Source organism: Melozone crissalis, unplaced genomic scaffold (assembly GCF_028551555.1).
Source record: "Melozone crissalis strain CALT ecotype California unplaced genomic scaffold, PUWL_Pcris_2 ptg000018l_1, whole genome shotgun sequence".
Taxonomy (NCBI): domain Eukaryota; kingdom Metazoa; phylum Chordata; class Aves; order Passeriformes; family Passerellidae; genus Melozone; species Melozone crissalis.
In genome coordinates, this window is record NW_026535796.1 from 39,338,588 (window position 1) to 39,352,453 (window position 13,866).

The 13,866-nt window shown below is 35.2% G+C and overlaps 1 protein-coding gene across 5 annotated transcripts in view; it reads right to left on the reverse strand.

Annotated features, from left to right (window-relative positions):
• Positions 1 to 13,866, reverse strand: part of EML5 (EMAP like 5) — a 94,265-nt gene that overhangs the window by 41,174 nt on the left and 39,225 nt on the right. For all 5 annotated transcript variants that reach the window (XM_054276247.1, XM_054276246.1, XM_054276245.1 and 2 more), the window contains exons 10-16: positions 13,091 to 13,303; positions 12,002 to 12,169; positions 10,606 to 10,712; positions 10,159 to 10,277; positions 4,214 to 4,400; positions 2,372 to 2,477; positions 1,023 to 1,116 (exon numbers count right to left, since the gene is read on the reverse strand). In XM_054276247.1, the coding sequence (XP_054132222.1) occupies positions 1,023 to 1,116; positions 2,372 to 2,477; positions 4,214 to 4,400; positions 10,159 to 10,277; positions 10,606 to 10,712; positions 12,002 to 12,169; positions 13,091 to 13,303 (994 nt within the window). The remainder of the gene's footprint in view (positions 1 to 1,022; positions 1,117 to 2,371; positions 2,478 to 4,213; positions 4,401 to 10,158; positions 10,278 to 10,605; positions 10,713 to 12,001; positions 12,170 to 13,090; positions 13,304 to 13,866) is intronic.

A 13,866-nucleotide genomic window follows, 5' to 3' on the forward strand; every position in this document is an offset into this window, starting at 1 on the left:
AATTCCTTCAATTTGTGAGCGGGAGAATTGAAAAAAAAATAAATTAGGTGAAAGGCAGATAAATATCTTCAGAGAAGCCAAGCTGCCTGGGCTTTGGACAAGTAAGTGGGAATGGAATATCCTTCTTTATCTACATCATCTATTCAGAATTATCATTCTTTAGTGGATAAGAAATTCAACATGTGTTTAAAAATAAAATGGGAGTCAATTAAATTAAACAGTAATAATGGTAGAAAGGGAAGCTGAGACTTTTTTAACTGTACTGCAGAGAGTAATAAATCTTTTTAAAATCTACCTAGAACAATGTTTAGAGTATAAGCACTGAATCCAGACAGAATGGAACAAAACCCACTCACACTACAGCTTTATCTAAAGCAATAGATCCTTAGGAGAAAAGAAAAAGTCAAAGGTTTAAATAACATTACTCACAATTAGAAATAGGATCCTATATTGTAGATTAAAACTATTTAATAAACACATATTAAATAATCTGCATAGAAACAAAGAAACTTTTGAAACATTTAACCTTTGGATGTTACTTAGACTAATTTCCTGTTCAAAGCAGAGCTGAATTCTAAGTTAGATTAGGCTGATCAGGACCCAGGAAGAAAATGGAAGGAACCCTCAAGAAAAAAGAACTCTGCAAAGCAACTGCAAATGACTATTCCAAGAAAGGTGTAACCTCTGATGAAAAAGATCTGAACATGCCATATATCGCCATCTTTAAGAGGGCAAACACAATTGCATAGAGTTTTAAAGAATATTTCAGAACACAGCAATGTATCCTGTGCCATCTTTCCTCACCAGTTGAGCACTGTAATAGTTCTTGTTGACTATCAGACCTTCATTTACTTCTTCCACAGAAAGTTTTTAACATGACATAAATGCTTTTGCCTGCATCAATTAGGTAACAGGAAATGCTAATTTATTAGAGAACTCATATTTTTAAATGAATATATTTTTCTTACTGACATTTGATAGTAAATCTAGGTACAGATTTTAAAACATAGTTAAATTCCTACCTTACTGCTGAAAGTTTTTCTCCTTTCTTCCAATCCCAGAGTACAATAGTGTGATTATCATCTATGCCAACAGAAGCCAACCGTTTCCCATCCGCTAGAATAATACATTTATTATTAAGAGAGTAGATAGATAACTATGTTGCAATAAAAAGAAACCATATTAAAAATATTATAACTTCACAAATATTATAAGAATGTACAAACAAGTAAATAAGCATATGATGTTTTTAGAGGCATGCTTTTTCATACATTTGCTTTTAAACTTGGATGAAGTGTAGCACTTTAAATTATCCTGTCTCAAATTTGAATTTAGAAGCTCTGTGCTCATATTAAATCCCTTGTTCTGTTAGCTGGTGACATAGCTGCACAAAAACGTTCACTACAGGTTGTTCTTGTGAAAATTTCATGTTCACTCTGAAAATCTCTGTTCATTTCTGAACAGGAAAGCACTGAAGCCATATCATGAAATTTGTGAAATGCCCTTAAACTTAGTAGTACTATGAAGTCTTGGAAAAGTTTGACACATATTCTACATAAACTTTCAATAAACAAGCTGTTTGTGCTCACTCTAGATCAATGACTTTCTGACATGTATCCGTTTTTGGAATTGCTATATATCCATGCCAGAATTTGAGAAATGAGATTCATATCTTGAAAAAGGAGAAACCAAAGAAAGAGGCATCAAAAACCTCAAACCATTCATCTTTGCGATCTCACATTGTCGCTGTGAGTTCAGAGATTTTATCCAGGAAATCCAAGCAATTAAAGAATTAATAGAAGTTAGTGGAGCAGAGGAAATTTAATATTGGTAGTGGAATTCAGTGTAGGGGGTGTAAAAATCTCAAGGGATTTAACTGATAGTCTTATGTTAGTTTAAGGCGGAGACAGAGCCTGTGTTTCTGACCAGAACTCCCTGACTGGACTTCCTGAATGTACCAGTGTGCTTTCAACATGGCTTTCAAGATTTCATTTTAAAAGGAAAAAACTGCACACCCAATCAATTTGCTCAAAAAAGCTTCTTACACAGTTGTAAAGCAGACACCACACTCCAGATCTGGGCATCTGCCCTATGCAACCAAACCAAATTCTGAAGTGCTCAGCTCAGCTGTTAAACAGGACAGTAGCTGTTCTTGCATTTCCTATGTGCAAGACTCCAAAGGAGGTTTTTCTAATGAATGTTCATTATAACACAGCATCTCTCTTTTGACATTGAACACTGGAGAATATTTTTAATACAAAATTTGCAGTGTAAAGGAACCCCCAGTTTCTCAGTAGAACTGATTATCTTGTATTTTCACACAGAAAAGGAAAAGTGTAAATAAATAAATAAATAAATAAATACTTATTACCTGAAAAATCAACAGCACAAACACCATACTGGTGATAGCCCTTTAATACTGAGAGTGGCTTTATTGTTTCTGTATCCCAAATGTGTATCGAGGAATCTCGACCAACCTGAAAGTATACATATTCATAGCCATTTTTTTCATTTCTCAGTTATTTTACACAGTTTTTAAAAAAGTATTAAGAATACTTCAAAAAGTATTTGAAAAAACATTACAGTGATAGAATTTTCCTAGTATTACTGTTGTCTGGATGGCAGGATATTATTCCTTTTGCTGCTTCCCAAAGACCATTTCCCAGTTGACTTAGGCACATTAATCACACTTAACTGAAGTCCTCCTATGGTGGGGGAGGGGAGAAAAAAAGCCCTTCATTGATTGCAGTGTAGCATATTTATTCCATCAATTTTTCATCAATCATTCCCTGTCTAAAAATAAAAGGCTATTTTTATTGCTAGTATGTCAGCTTCTCTACGTTTCAGAAATCAAGGTGACTTCTGCTGCTCTCAGGTGTCATTACAAGGCAGATTCTAACACACTGATACCTGTGGCACAAAAATGCACTAGTGTAGGCAACAAACCTGGTAAGAAACACAATATAACTTATTATTTTCAACTATGTACAAAAGCACTATTGGCCAGCCCTTAAAAGATTATTTGCTACTCCAAGGGTTTTGCACCCCACTGCATAAATAAAAGGGTTGCAAAACCAGAATAAAACTCTCTTGCATTAAGGCTCAGCAAAACTAGGATCTATTTCTGGTTTTGTCACAAACTTAACATTAAGTATTTGTAAAGTTTTTCAGAATATCCACTATCAGGAAGCTCTGAACCAGGGTGGTATGAGGAATTTGATTACTGCATTACTTAGTTTCCTCATGTAACATAGTACACAACAATATGGAATGTGTATGTAGAGAACAGCGTACAATGGAGTGTATCTTTCTGCTGATAGCATAAGTTATTGTAAATTCAGGGACGTTTTTATTCACAGCCTTTACTACTCCAAAATTAAATCAACACAATTCTTATATTTAGGACTAATTTCTTAACTGATCCACAGAGTTATGTTAATCTCAACATTTTTCTAGAAATCAGAAGCGTAATAAACAAAAGTTTATTTCTAGTAAAAAATTCAGTTCACGTTTTCCAATTTATTATACAATAACAAGAGCAACAGTGATAAAAATGATAAGCATAAATAAAAAACCATGAAATATCAGCTCAAACCTTCAAGTCCTAGTGTATAAATATTTACCAGAAGAATTGTTTGTTTGAAAACATGACTGAAAATAATTTATCCAAAATACCTATCTAGCAAAAGACAAAATTAACTATTATTAGTATTATAAAATGAATTCAAGCAACATACACTCCTTTGTTGTATGCACAATCAGTACACAGTTTGTGTAAGGAGATGATGAAAAACATAATGCATTAAAATGGAATGCCAGACTGTAACAACAACTGCTCACTTCATACTGTAAAATAGTGAATGAATGCAATGTTAATATAGATAACTTCACAAAGCAAATGCTAAAAAAATACATTTTATCTGCACATTTCCTCCACCTGTTATCAAGAAGCTGCAACATAATGCCGAATAAAATTATTAATCTATTCTTAGTTTTAAATGATTTTCAGAAAAACTATGGAGAATATACTCTTACCATGATACAAATAAATGTAAAAAACACTTCTGCATCAGTATTTTACCACTATTCCATCTGCAACAGAAATGCAGTCCTTCATCCGAATAAATGTAGACTGGATGCTCTTTCCCCAAGACCTTTCTAAATTCAGTAGCAACAACTCAGGATCGTTATTGCAGACAAACATGAGTCCCACCTGGCCTGTTGCCACGTAGTCCTTCAGGGGATGGATGGCAAGGCAGAGGATGTCGTCGTCATGGCCCAGGTAGAAGCGCTGCGTGTTCTGCTGCCGGTTGTACACCACCCCCACGGCTGCCACGTGGTACACGATCTCGCCCGTCTGCGTGTAGAACAGGTTGCTCCGGCAGTCGTAACCCCTGTAACTGAGGCAACAAAAAAGGTTTGTGCACCAAAGCCGTAAACATCTATACTGAAACTGACATAAAGTCATGATGGTGAATTTTGTGCGTGTAAAACTCACGTTACTTACCAATTACCATTTTAGGGTTATAAAATTATGAATATGCTTTCCCATTCTTAAAGGGACACCAATTTATCAATCTAATTTACTACTCAGATGCCAGTACTACAAGCACTAGTTTAAAAGTGGCACTTAATTGTTACTTTCCACAGCTAGTTTAGAACAGAAAGTAATAGCTAGCAATTTTTTCAGACCACATGGAGAAGTTGGGCATGCAAGTTAAGTAAAGTAGAGAATGTCTAAAGTATTAGTTTTGGGTACTTCCTACTGCTCAAAAATCAGGCAGCAAAACATGACAGCTTCTGGAAACTTGATAAGAGTTAAAAAACCCTTTTTTTTACGTAACAGTTTCTTTTTCTGAAGGAAAACCTTTCTGCTTTCATAGTGGTACAGGAACTGGCATGAGTAAGCCAATTCCCAACTAAGGTCTGTACACACTATCTCAGTACACTCATTTCTTCCTAGGTGTGACTAAGACCATGAAGTTACATCCATCTTTCCTTATGTACACAGTGCAACCATATGCACTGGGGAAGTAATGAATCCATAAGGCAGCTGACCAACTTCAGTTTAATGAATATTCCAAATACCACAAATCCATGTTTGTAAACACTAGATCTGTGCATCACTGGAAAACAACAGAGCACATACTTGGAACAGATTTGAATATAATGTATTTCAGTTGGTTCACCTACATTACACACAGTGGTGTTTATGTCATTGCATGTGATTAGAGAAAAATTACTAAGATCAACACACAAAGTTCTTAAACAGTCCAGGTCCACTGCTCCCTAGAAGAAGAATATTGTATTTCATGAACTTGCATCTCAGACTTTTGGAAGATCACGTAATTCCTCCCTGCCCAGTTCTAACCTGTCCAGGTCCCTCCAGATGGCAGCACAGCCATCGGGTCTGCCAGCCTCTCCTCCCAGCTTTGTACTGCCTGCCATACTGTGAAGTCCAAAGTTGGATCTCATTAGATCACAAAAAAAGAGAAGTGAACTTCTTAAACCGGTGAAAACTGTGATAGCATAGAAATAAAGCATTTAAATAGGACTCCCTTCAACTCACTGTTTAGATTGGTATTCACGGGCAGATTCTTAATTACAGATTTGGTCCTAGTCCAGCAACTTTTCAGCAGCTCCTGAATTACTGTCCCTTCAAGGTCTCCAGCAGAATCTCTCCCCACAGTTGATCTGAGGCTCAGCTATGTCTGCTGCCTGCTCTTCTCAAAGTGACCAAAAATTTAGACTCAGAATACAACTGCAGGCTCTTCAGTCCTGCTGTGCCCTTCCTCCACCTACATCCTTCACTAACACCCTTCCCTCACAGCAGCATGTGCAGATGTTGGGAAGCTGATTTCTGCCTAACCCAGAGTGCTGTCTGCTTGCAGCCTTCTCAGATATACAGCCACTAGGTTTTTGAGGAGCAGAATTTTTTCAGACCACATGGAGAAGTTGGGCATGCAACATGTAGTTAAGTGAAGTAGAGAATGTCTAAAGTATTAGTTTTGGGTACTTCCTACTGCTCAAAAATCAGGCAGCAAAACATGACAGCTTCTGGAAACTTGATAAGAGAAACAATTACCTATAGAAACTATGAAGAAAAAAAACAAAAATAACATATCATAGTATGTAACATCACCATTTTAGGTACTTGGCAACACTCTGTGAGGGGCAGGGATTATAAAGGCAGGCACAGTGCCAAAGAAGATACCGGAACATATTGCTGCTCAGACATCATTTTCCTGTGCTTCACTCTGCACTGTACTCTACTAAACATGCTAGATTTTTTTTGCAAGCAAAAGTAATTTTTAAAAAAGGTCAAATATTCACCCTAAAGGAAAATATTAAAAACACAAACAAACAACAAAACCCAACATCTAGGAAAATATGCATGCTGAAAGAAATACTGGACATTGAGGTATTTCTTGCAAGCTTAGCAGTCACCTATAAAAGTAAGAGGTGTGAAGCCAGCAAAAGGGTTTTAGTTCCTCCTACACGCAACCCAGAAACTCAGAATTTTCCCAGCTCCTCAGAACAATTGCCTATATACCCTAAATTAAACCTAGTGAAACTGAGTACATCAGTCCCATGTATCACAGGACTACTCAAAATATCCAAAATGTATCTAGGATGCGGGAAAATAGTTCTTATTATTCATAACTTCTTGTGATAGAAGTTAATTTTCGTTAATTTCCACTAGTTATTACAAGAATTAGTACAATCAATTTTTTACAATTAGAATACAACATATTTTGTCAAAATATCAAGCAGTGCCAACAAAGACTCTTTGTCACCACATTAAACACATTTGGTCTTTCCCACGGGCCAGTTTACTAACTCCTTGACAATAAAGGTACTTTTTACCAGAGGAAAAGTGATGGGACTAAGTTAAACAGCAATGAAAAGAAGCATATTGCAATGTAGAAGATAATTCCTCAAGAATATTCTACACTGTTCCAAAATACTTACATCTCCATATTATTAAACCAATTTAGAACTGAGATTACTAGCTAATCTCTGAAAAAGCATTAAGAGAAATAATTTATTCACATGCAGAAAACAAACCAAAGAAATTTACGAGGCATCTTTCTTAGCAACTATAAATTAAATAATAATAAAAGCAAGCTCTGCATTGTAGTTACTGAATAATATATAACAAGGCACAATAAAAGTAAGAATGCATTTTGTCAGAGTTAATTGTCCAGGATTGATTCAAGTTAATGTGACAGTAACTATCAGAAGAAGATGTAGCTTCCTAAGTGGAAGGGAAAAGAAATGGCCATTACCAAAGTCATGAATAGCAGGGTCCGCATTCAATTGGAGATTCAGACATGTAAACATAGTGCTCACATGTTTGTTAGATACATTAACTCCTACATTTTAATCAACACTGTTGCAGTCAACAGAGTCAGTTGAACCTGCAGGGCTGCTCAGCTGGCCAACCACCAGCATTGCATTTTACCTGAGCCAAATCACTCCTCGTGCTCCACTGATTACTTAGACCGAATCTCCAGGGACTGTGATGGAAGTTTAGATATACACATAAAACCATTTCCTTTTGGGCACATCACTGTGAATAACCTGAAGCTGAACCCTACCCACATGTACAAGTTACACATCTATATCCAGCTAACAGGCACCTGCACAAGCACTGTCCTCCCTGGGAAAAGAGTCAATGTCCATTGCTTGACTAATGCTGTAATAGTTTCAAAATTTGCATGTTACTCCTTAAAACATATGTGGGAAGCTTCCCCATGTAGTCCAATCATCCCTCAAAATCTCTAGAAGAACCAAATATCAAAACGAACATGATTGAGAACAGAGTCTTTAGTACAAAGGTGGAGACTTAATTTTTTTAAAAAATGTTCTGCATAGCAGTAGTTTTCTCAAGAGGACCCACTCAAAGGCTATTCCCTCTAGATGCTATTTGCAGGTATTTGTAGGAATCCATGCAAGATGTTATAAGGCTCTCCTTATAGAGCATTCCCATGTCATCTTGAAGCTGCTACCAAATTTGATCTTCTGGTAAAGTTAGTTTATTGAATATCCTGAAATTCAAACTAGATTGTGCTTAAATACTTTGCATATTGAAAAATAATTCTGTGATTCTATGAATATTCAAAAATATAAAAAAAACATTCTTGTGAAATCAACAGCATAGCTCTGAGAGAATACAAGGCATGAGTATTACATGTGCATCTTTATTTCCTGCCAGCAAAAAGAAAGCAAAATAAGCATCGAGTCCAAGAAAAAGGTTCTTCTGATTAGTGCATGTTTCTGAACCACCACCTTGCCAAATACATGGCAGAATTAAAATACAGGAATAATAAAAAAGAGGCCAGATTTGTACACCAATTTAACAAAGTGTGTCTGATCATGACTGAATCAGGTCTCTTAGAGAAAGACACAAGTGACCCTCTTAATAGAAGTTCTTTCCTCATCCATATTAGTCAGAAGCTGCCTCACATACTCTGAATTTCATTCCCTTCCAAAACAGGAAGTAACCAGAGGTTTAAAAGATTTCTTACAGGTTATCAAGAGATTTTTAAAACTTTGTCTTTCACGGCAGTTGACAAATGTAAAGCACAACACTAACAAGCTCAAAAACAAAGAAAAGAGAAAAAGCTTCCAGTTCCCCTGATTTAAAAAAAGCACCACCTCCTAAATTTTCTAGGAACATCCAAGACATTTTCATTGCAGCTAAAGAAAGATGAAGCAAAGCAGACTTCCTGAATCAGAGAATATGCCTATTACTCACTTGGATGTGGGTCACTTTAAAGTTAACAGCCTGGACATTGAGAAAAATCTGTTGTTCAGCATGGATTCTTCATTAGTTTTCTTGATGCCCATAGGGTAACCAGACAGAACTCAACAGGACATTCTACTTCTGGTCATTCCTGGATATTCTGGTCAAGCTTCACTTCTGTTGTGAAGGAAATAACAATAATACCAAAGATCCAGGGCCCTTGCTTGTGCTACATCTTCGTCAGGATCATTTGGTTTTATTCTTAGACCAACCTTTAAAGACTACATACAGCAGCTACCCACCTTAATGCATTCTCTGTGCAGATATCAAAACCTTCAACTGAGAATTTGGGAGCACCAAAAAGAGAAATTAAAAACCCCAGCTCTGTACCAAGCTTCCCAGTTGTCATAATTTTCAAAGCTACTATATGTCTTCTGCAGACAAAATTTCTGAATTTCTGATTTGAATATTAACTATTCTTAGCCAATTACTTTATTAAGCATTGCATGTGGAGCCTACTACAATTGGTAAGTGGCATTATAAAGGCAGTATCAGTTACTTCTCCCTGCATTTAGTTATATCAGAAAAGAAGCTGTATTCCTGCAAAGAGCTTTCTTTCGAGAGGAAAACTTGACTTGCAACGTCTCACTTGAATAAAGGTTTTGGTTTTGCTTTATATCAAGAGAATTTATATTTCTGATCATTATTCTAATGTAGTAACATCTAGTACCAGCTTGCTTTAAAACACCATTATTTTTTCTGAAAAAAATTCTTCACTTATGAAGAATCATGGGAAACTACTAATCCTAAAGATGAATTGTAAGATTTCAAGGATGCATCCAAAAGTAATTCTGCTACTCAAAATAGCACCAAAAAAAGAACAAACTCATTTTTAACATACTTACAAGACCTATTAAGAATTACATTTAATTCCTAAATTAAGAAAGGAACATGTATGTTGTTTCAAACTAGGTACAAACAACTTATACTTTTTTTTTAATAAATCACTGCTAGAAACACCACGTTGTCCAGAACCCAGTCATCCTCAGCTACACAAAGTTTCTGTTCTAGCTATCAAAATCATACATCAAACAGAACTACTGCTTTCCAGATACTGAAAATTATGGGTGAGATTACTGAATACTTTATTTAGTCACTTGTATTTATGCAATAAGTACCAGCCAAAGTTTGACTTCAAATTCACTTCAGAATTCATGTGTAGAATTAGCATGCTGGCATCAAAGCTTTCTATTTATTTAGTGTAAATTTATTTCTGCAGATATAAATAAAAATAGCAAATCATAAAGCAACAATCATAAAAGTCTTTAATCAGATTATTAAATTATAAATACCAGTCTATAAAATCAAACAGTCTGCTTGTATATTTTAAAGAATGCTAGTTTGCATACCCATGAACAAAATGCAGTCTTATACTGTTCCCTGGGGCTCGCTCACGTCTCTTAGAAGCTGCACTTTTTCTTTTTTCTTTGCATTGCTCTTTAAGTTGAGGTAGATCTTCTTTGTAAACCTTTAAGAAAAAGCATACATAACTGAAAAACCCTCCAATACCTATAGCTGGTGACTATATAGTGCAACTTGGTTGTAAATTGCATTCTAGGATTACATGTAATAATTTTTCTCTCTGTTACTATTAATATTAATATCTTAGCTGTAATTTTTAATTCATCATTATATTTTAATAAGTTTGTTCTTTTGAATGCATCAGGTAACAAAAATTCTAAAGGTTTTGCTCAGTTCCCATGCAGTCTCCCCAGTTTTGAGATTTCAACAGTCTTCATAAATGACCAAGTTAAACGCTAGGAAGCTTCCATCTGCCATTAAAACTAAATCTTTACCTGTCGACGATAGGTGATCTGCGTCTCTTGTTCAATTTCAGAGTCCAGCTCTGGAACATCAGACTGATCTGAATCTGATTCATCACTATTAGAATCAACCAGACTCTCTGTCACCAAGAAAACAGAAATAAAAAATTAAGCAACCTAAATTACAAGCCAGAAAGTTTAAACTAACTGCTTAAAGTTTTTGATTTGATAATCAATACTTATGTTAATACAACATAAAATGCTAATAATTGACAGGAACAATTCTGCTGCTAGATAGGAAATAAGCCATAAATATAATAATTTTGAGTGCTGGAGTGAGTTAGTTTTCATTAACTAAAATAATTTCATGAGCTTCAATGTTAGGAAGAAAGGAAAAAAAAGATAATTAAATAATCAGTATAAAGCAGAAACTAAGACTTACACAAAATTAACAAAGGGTCCAAAGAGAAACTTATGTTAAAGCAAGCCACTGATGCAAGTAGAAATTCTTCAAATAGGTTAGGGGGAGGGAAAAAATTATAGATAGGAAGAGGAAAAATTTATTGTCACTGCAGAGAAAAAGGGTAGACACAAAGTTCGACATGTAGGAAGAGCCTATTATTGTTTCCTTGTGCATTTTTCACTGAGAAGTTCAGAACTGCATCTGTATTTATTTACCCGTATGCTAAATATACACTGATACATATTCATCTGATCTGAGCAATTAAATGGTGAAACAGCCTATTTTATTCTAACTATATTCTCATTTCCCCAAAGGATTCTCTAAAGTCCTTTAGGAATTTCCAAGGGAGGCACTCAGTTAACTGTTTTGATTTTAGGAACCTCATGAGAATAACTGTTTAATTAGTCACTAGTGGAAACATGATCTTCATTTTTTCCCAAACACTAAACATCTATATTCTGCTTTAAAAAAAAAAAAAACAGCTATAATTCTTACACTATCATCTAAATACTTCAAAATTTTAAACAATTAGTATAAAACCATATTTTTCCAGTCACACCTGAGCATGCAGTTGTTGTCAATTTAGTAAAGGGTGATATATACAGAACTCAGAAATTCCTATCTATGCTTGAACTTTTAAAATTTTTCTTTGCAAAAGAGTCACAGCAGTGAAGGTTTTTCATACCCTTGCTAGCCTGAACACACAGGTGTGATGGTTTGACAAATGCCAGTGCACAGATTTTTTAAATCCTCACCAAAGATCAATTAATGCCAAACCAGGACCACAGGGTACTGGCAAGTATTAGAAAACTCTATCTGGTGCTTCAGGCACCTACAAAATGTAAAGAACAACAACTGCTGTAATTGTGAAGACTGACAATTTTGAATATTTATTTCAATACCATCACCACAGAATTTTACTTCTCTTTTAGCCTTTTCTTGTGTTTTTTTCAGTTAGTTCCTTACCTTGGGGTGCTATATGAAGATTGTCCTTCAGCTTGCGGTCGGGGACAAACTTCCACTGAAAGACAGAGTGATCAGCTCCCCCAATGGAGACAACCCACTGGTGATCGTGCGACCATCTGACGTTCGTCACGTGAGCAGAATGACCAAGATATTTTTTAAACTTTGCTCCTAGAACAAGAATAAAAATATCCCTCAATATTTGTGAAAGAAATGTTTCAGAAGCACACCCCAGAAAATCATATTAAAGAATGCCTAGAAAAAGCAGTGTTTCATAAAGATATTTTAATTCCTACTGGTATTTTAATCACTAGAAACATCTTTTTGCAGTTTTCACAATTTTTAATGTGTATATAAGATACATTTTTTAATTTAGGTTCCAAAAGATAACAACTTAATCAAGTCAAACACAAGAACAGAAGACATATGACAATGCTGAATGAGGTGTACCAGAGATTTAAAAAATTTCACTGTAATAATTTTATTTTACTTTTTACAAAGTAAAATTATTAATTCTACTTTGAAAAAATACAGTTATTTAAATCATGCATATTTAAGTCTATGAAAACACCCCCATATACATGCTTGTATAGTTATAGCACAAGTTCCCAATGTACAATGGCAGTGCTAAGCACTTCTGACAATTCATCTCCTCCCACGTTTAGCAGTAGAACTGGTAGTAGTAGTACAGCTACATCCAGTCAACGTTTTCATGGCTACATAACCACAACACAGACACTGCATGAGTTACTGAAATTAAGTTCCTAACAGCACTCCATTATAAGTCATCTTTTTAGATCAAAAAGGCTTCATTGTTTCAGAGCTGTTTGAAGAACTTCATTCTACACACCATTCAATTTTAATGCTGGCAACAACTGCATGGATAGGTCTTAGGATAGGTCTTCAACCTTTATGTATTTAAATGAATGTTTTGGGTGTTGCTTTTAAAGACTGGTATTGCCCACATTTTGTTGAACTCTTTGTGAAAAAAAGTGATACTGAAAACCATTTCATTTTCCAGTCTTCTAGTACACTTTTCTTGAATAGTCACAATTTAGAAATATGCATATAATTGAATTTAAAAGGCACTACCTTTTCTTAGACATGGGTACCGAAAGAGCTTTACTATTCCATAATCATCAGCCGTAACCATAACTTGACCAATAAAATTCGCATCCACAGAATTTATATCATTTATATCTGAATATTTGGGCCAGATTCCATTAACTTCAAGGCCAGAAACACAGGTCCATGATGCCCACTGAATGCCTTTCAATTCCTCCTTGTTTGTTACTTCTTTTCCACCTAAGCAAAAAATAAAGAGCCTTTTCTCAATATTTGCTCACGCAATTTTAAAGAATGCAACATTTTTAAAAATTCTCTAAAAATTGAAACCAAGTACAACAGAATTAAAAACTGACTTCTGAAATGGCCCTGATCTAGTATTGCCTATTATGAACAACAGTATCAGTAAGAAGACTTCTCAAGACTATTTAACAGAAGATCACAGTTTTGGTATTCTACAGTTTTTATTATTTCTTGGTATCTGCTTGAGGCTGTGTTGTTTCTTAAATGTTTATCAAAAATACATGCAATTATTCTAAGATAAAGTTCATAAAAAATTCTGTTGCTGAATGATTGTAGAAACTTGGATTATTTAGAGCAAGAACTGAAGAACTCACATCCGGCCACTGCAAATTACTAAAACCACCTATTTTGTGCTTAGACCCTTGTTACATTATTTCACACCACAGCTCTATCTGCAGTGAGATTGATCCAAGGTAAGAGCTGAGGAACTGAGTGAGACCAAAGGCCCATCAAATAGTGACTGTGTGTTCTGGAAAGGCCAGAAGCCAAGGGCTGGAGCA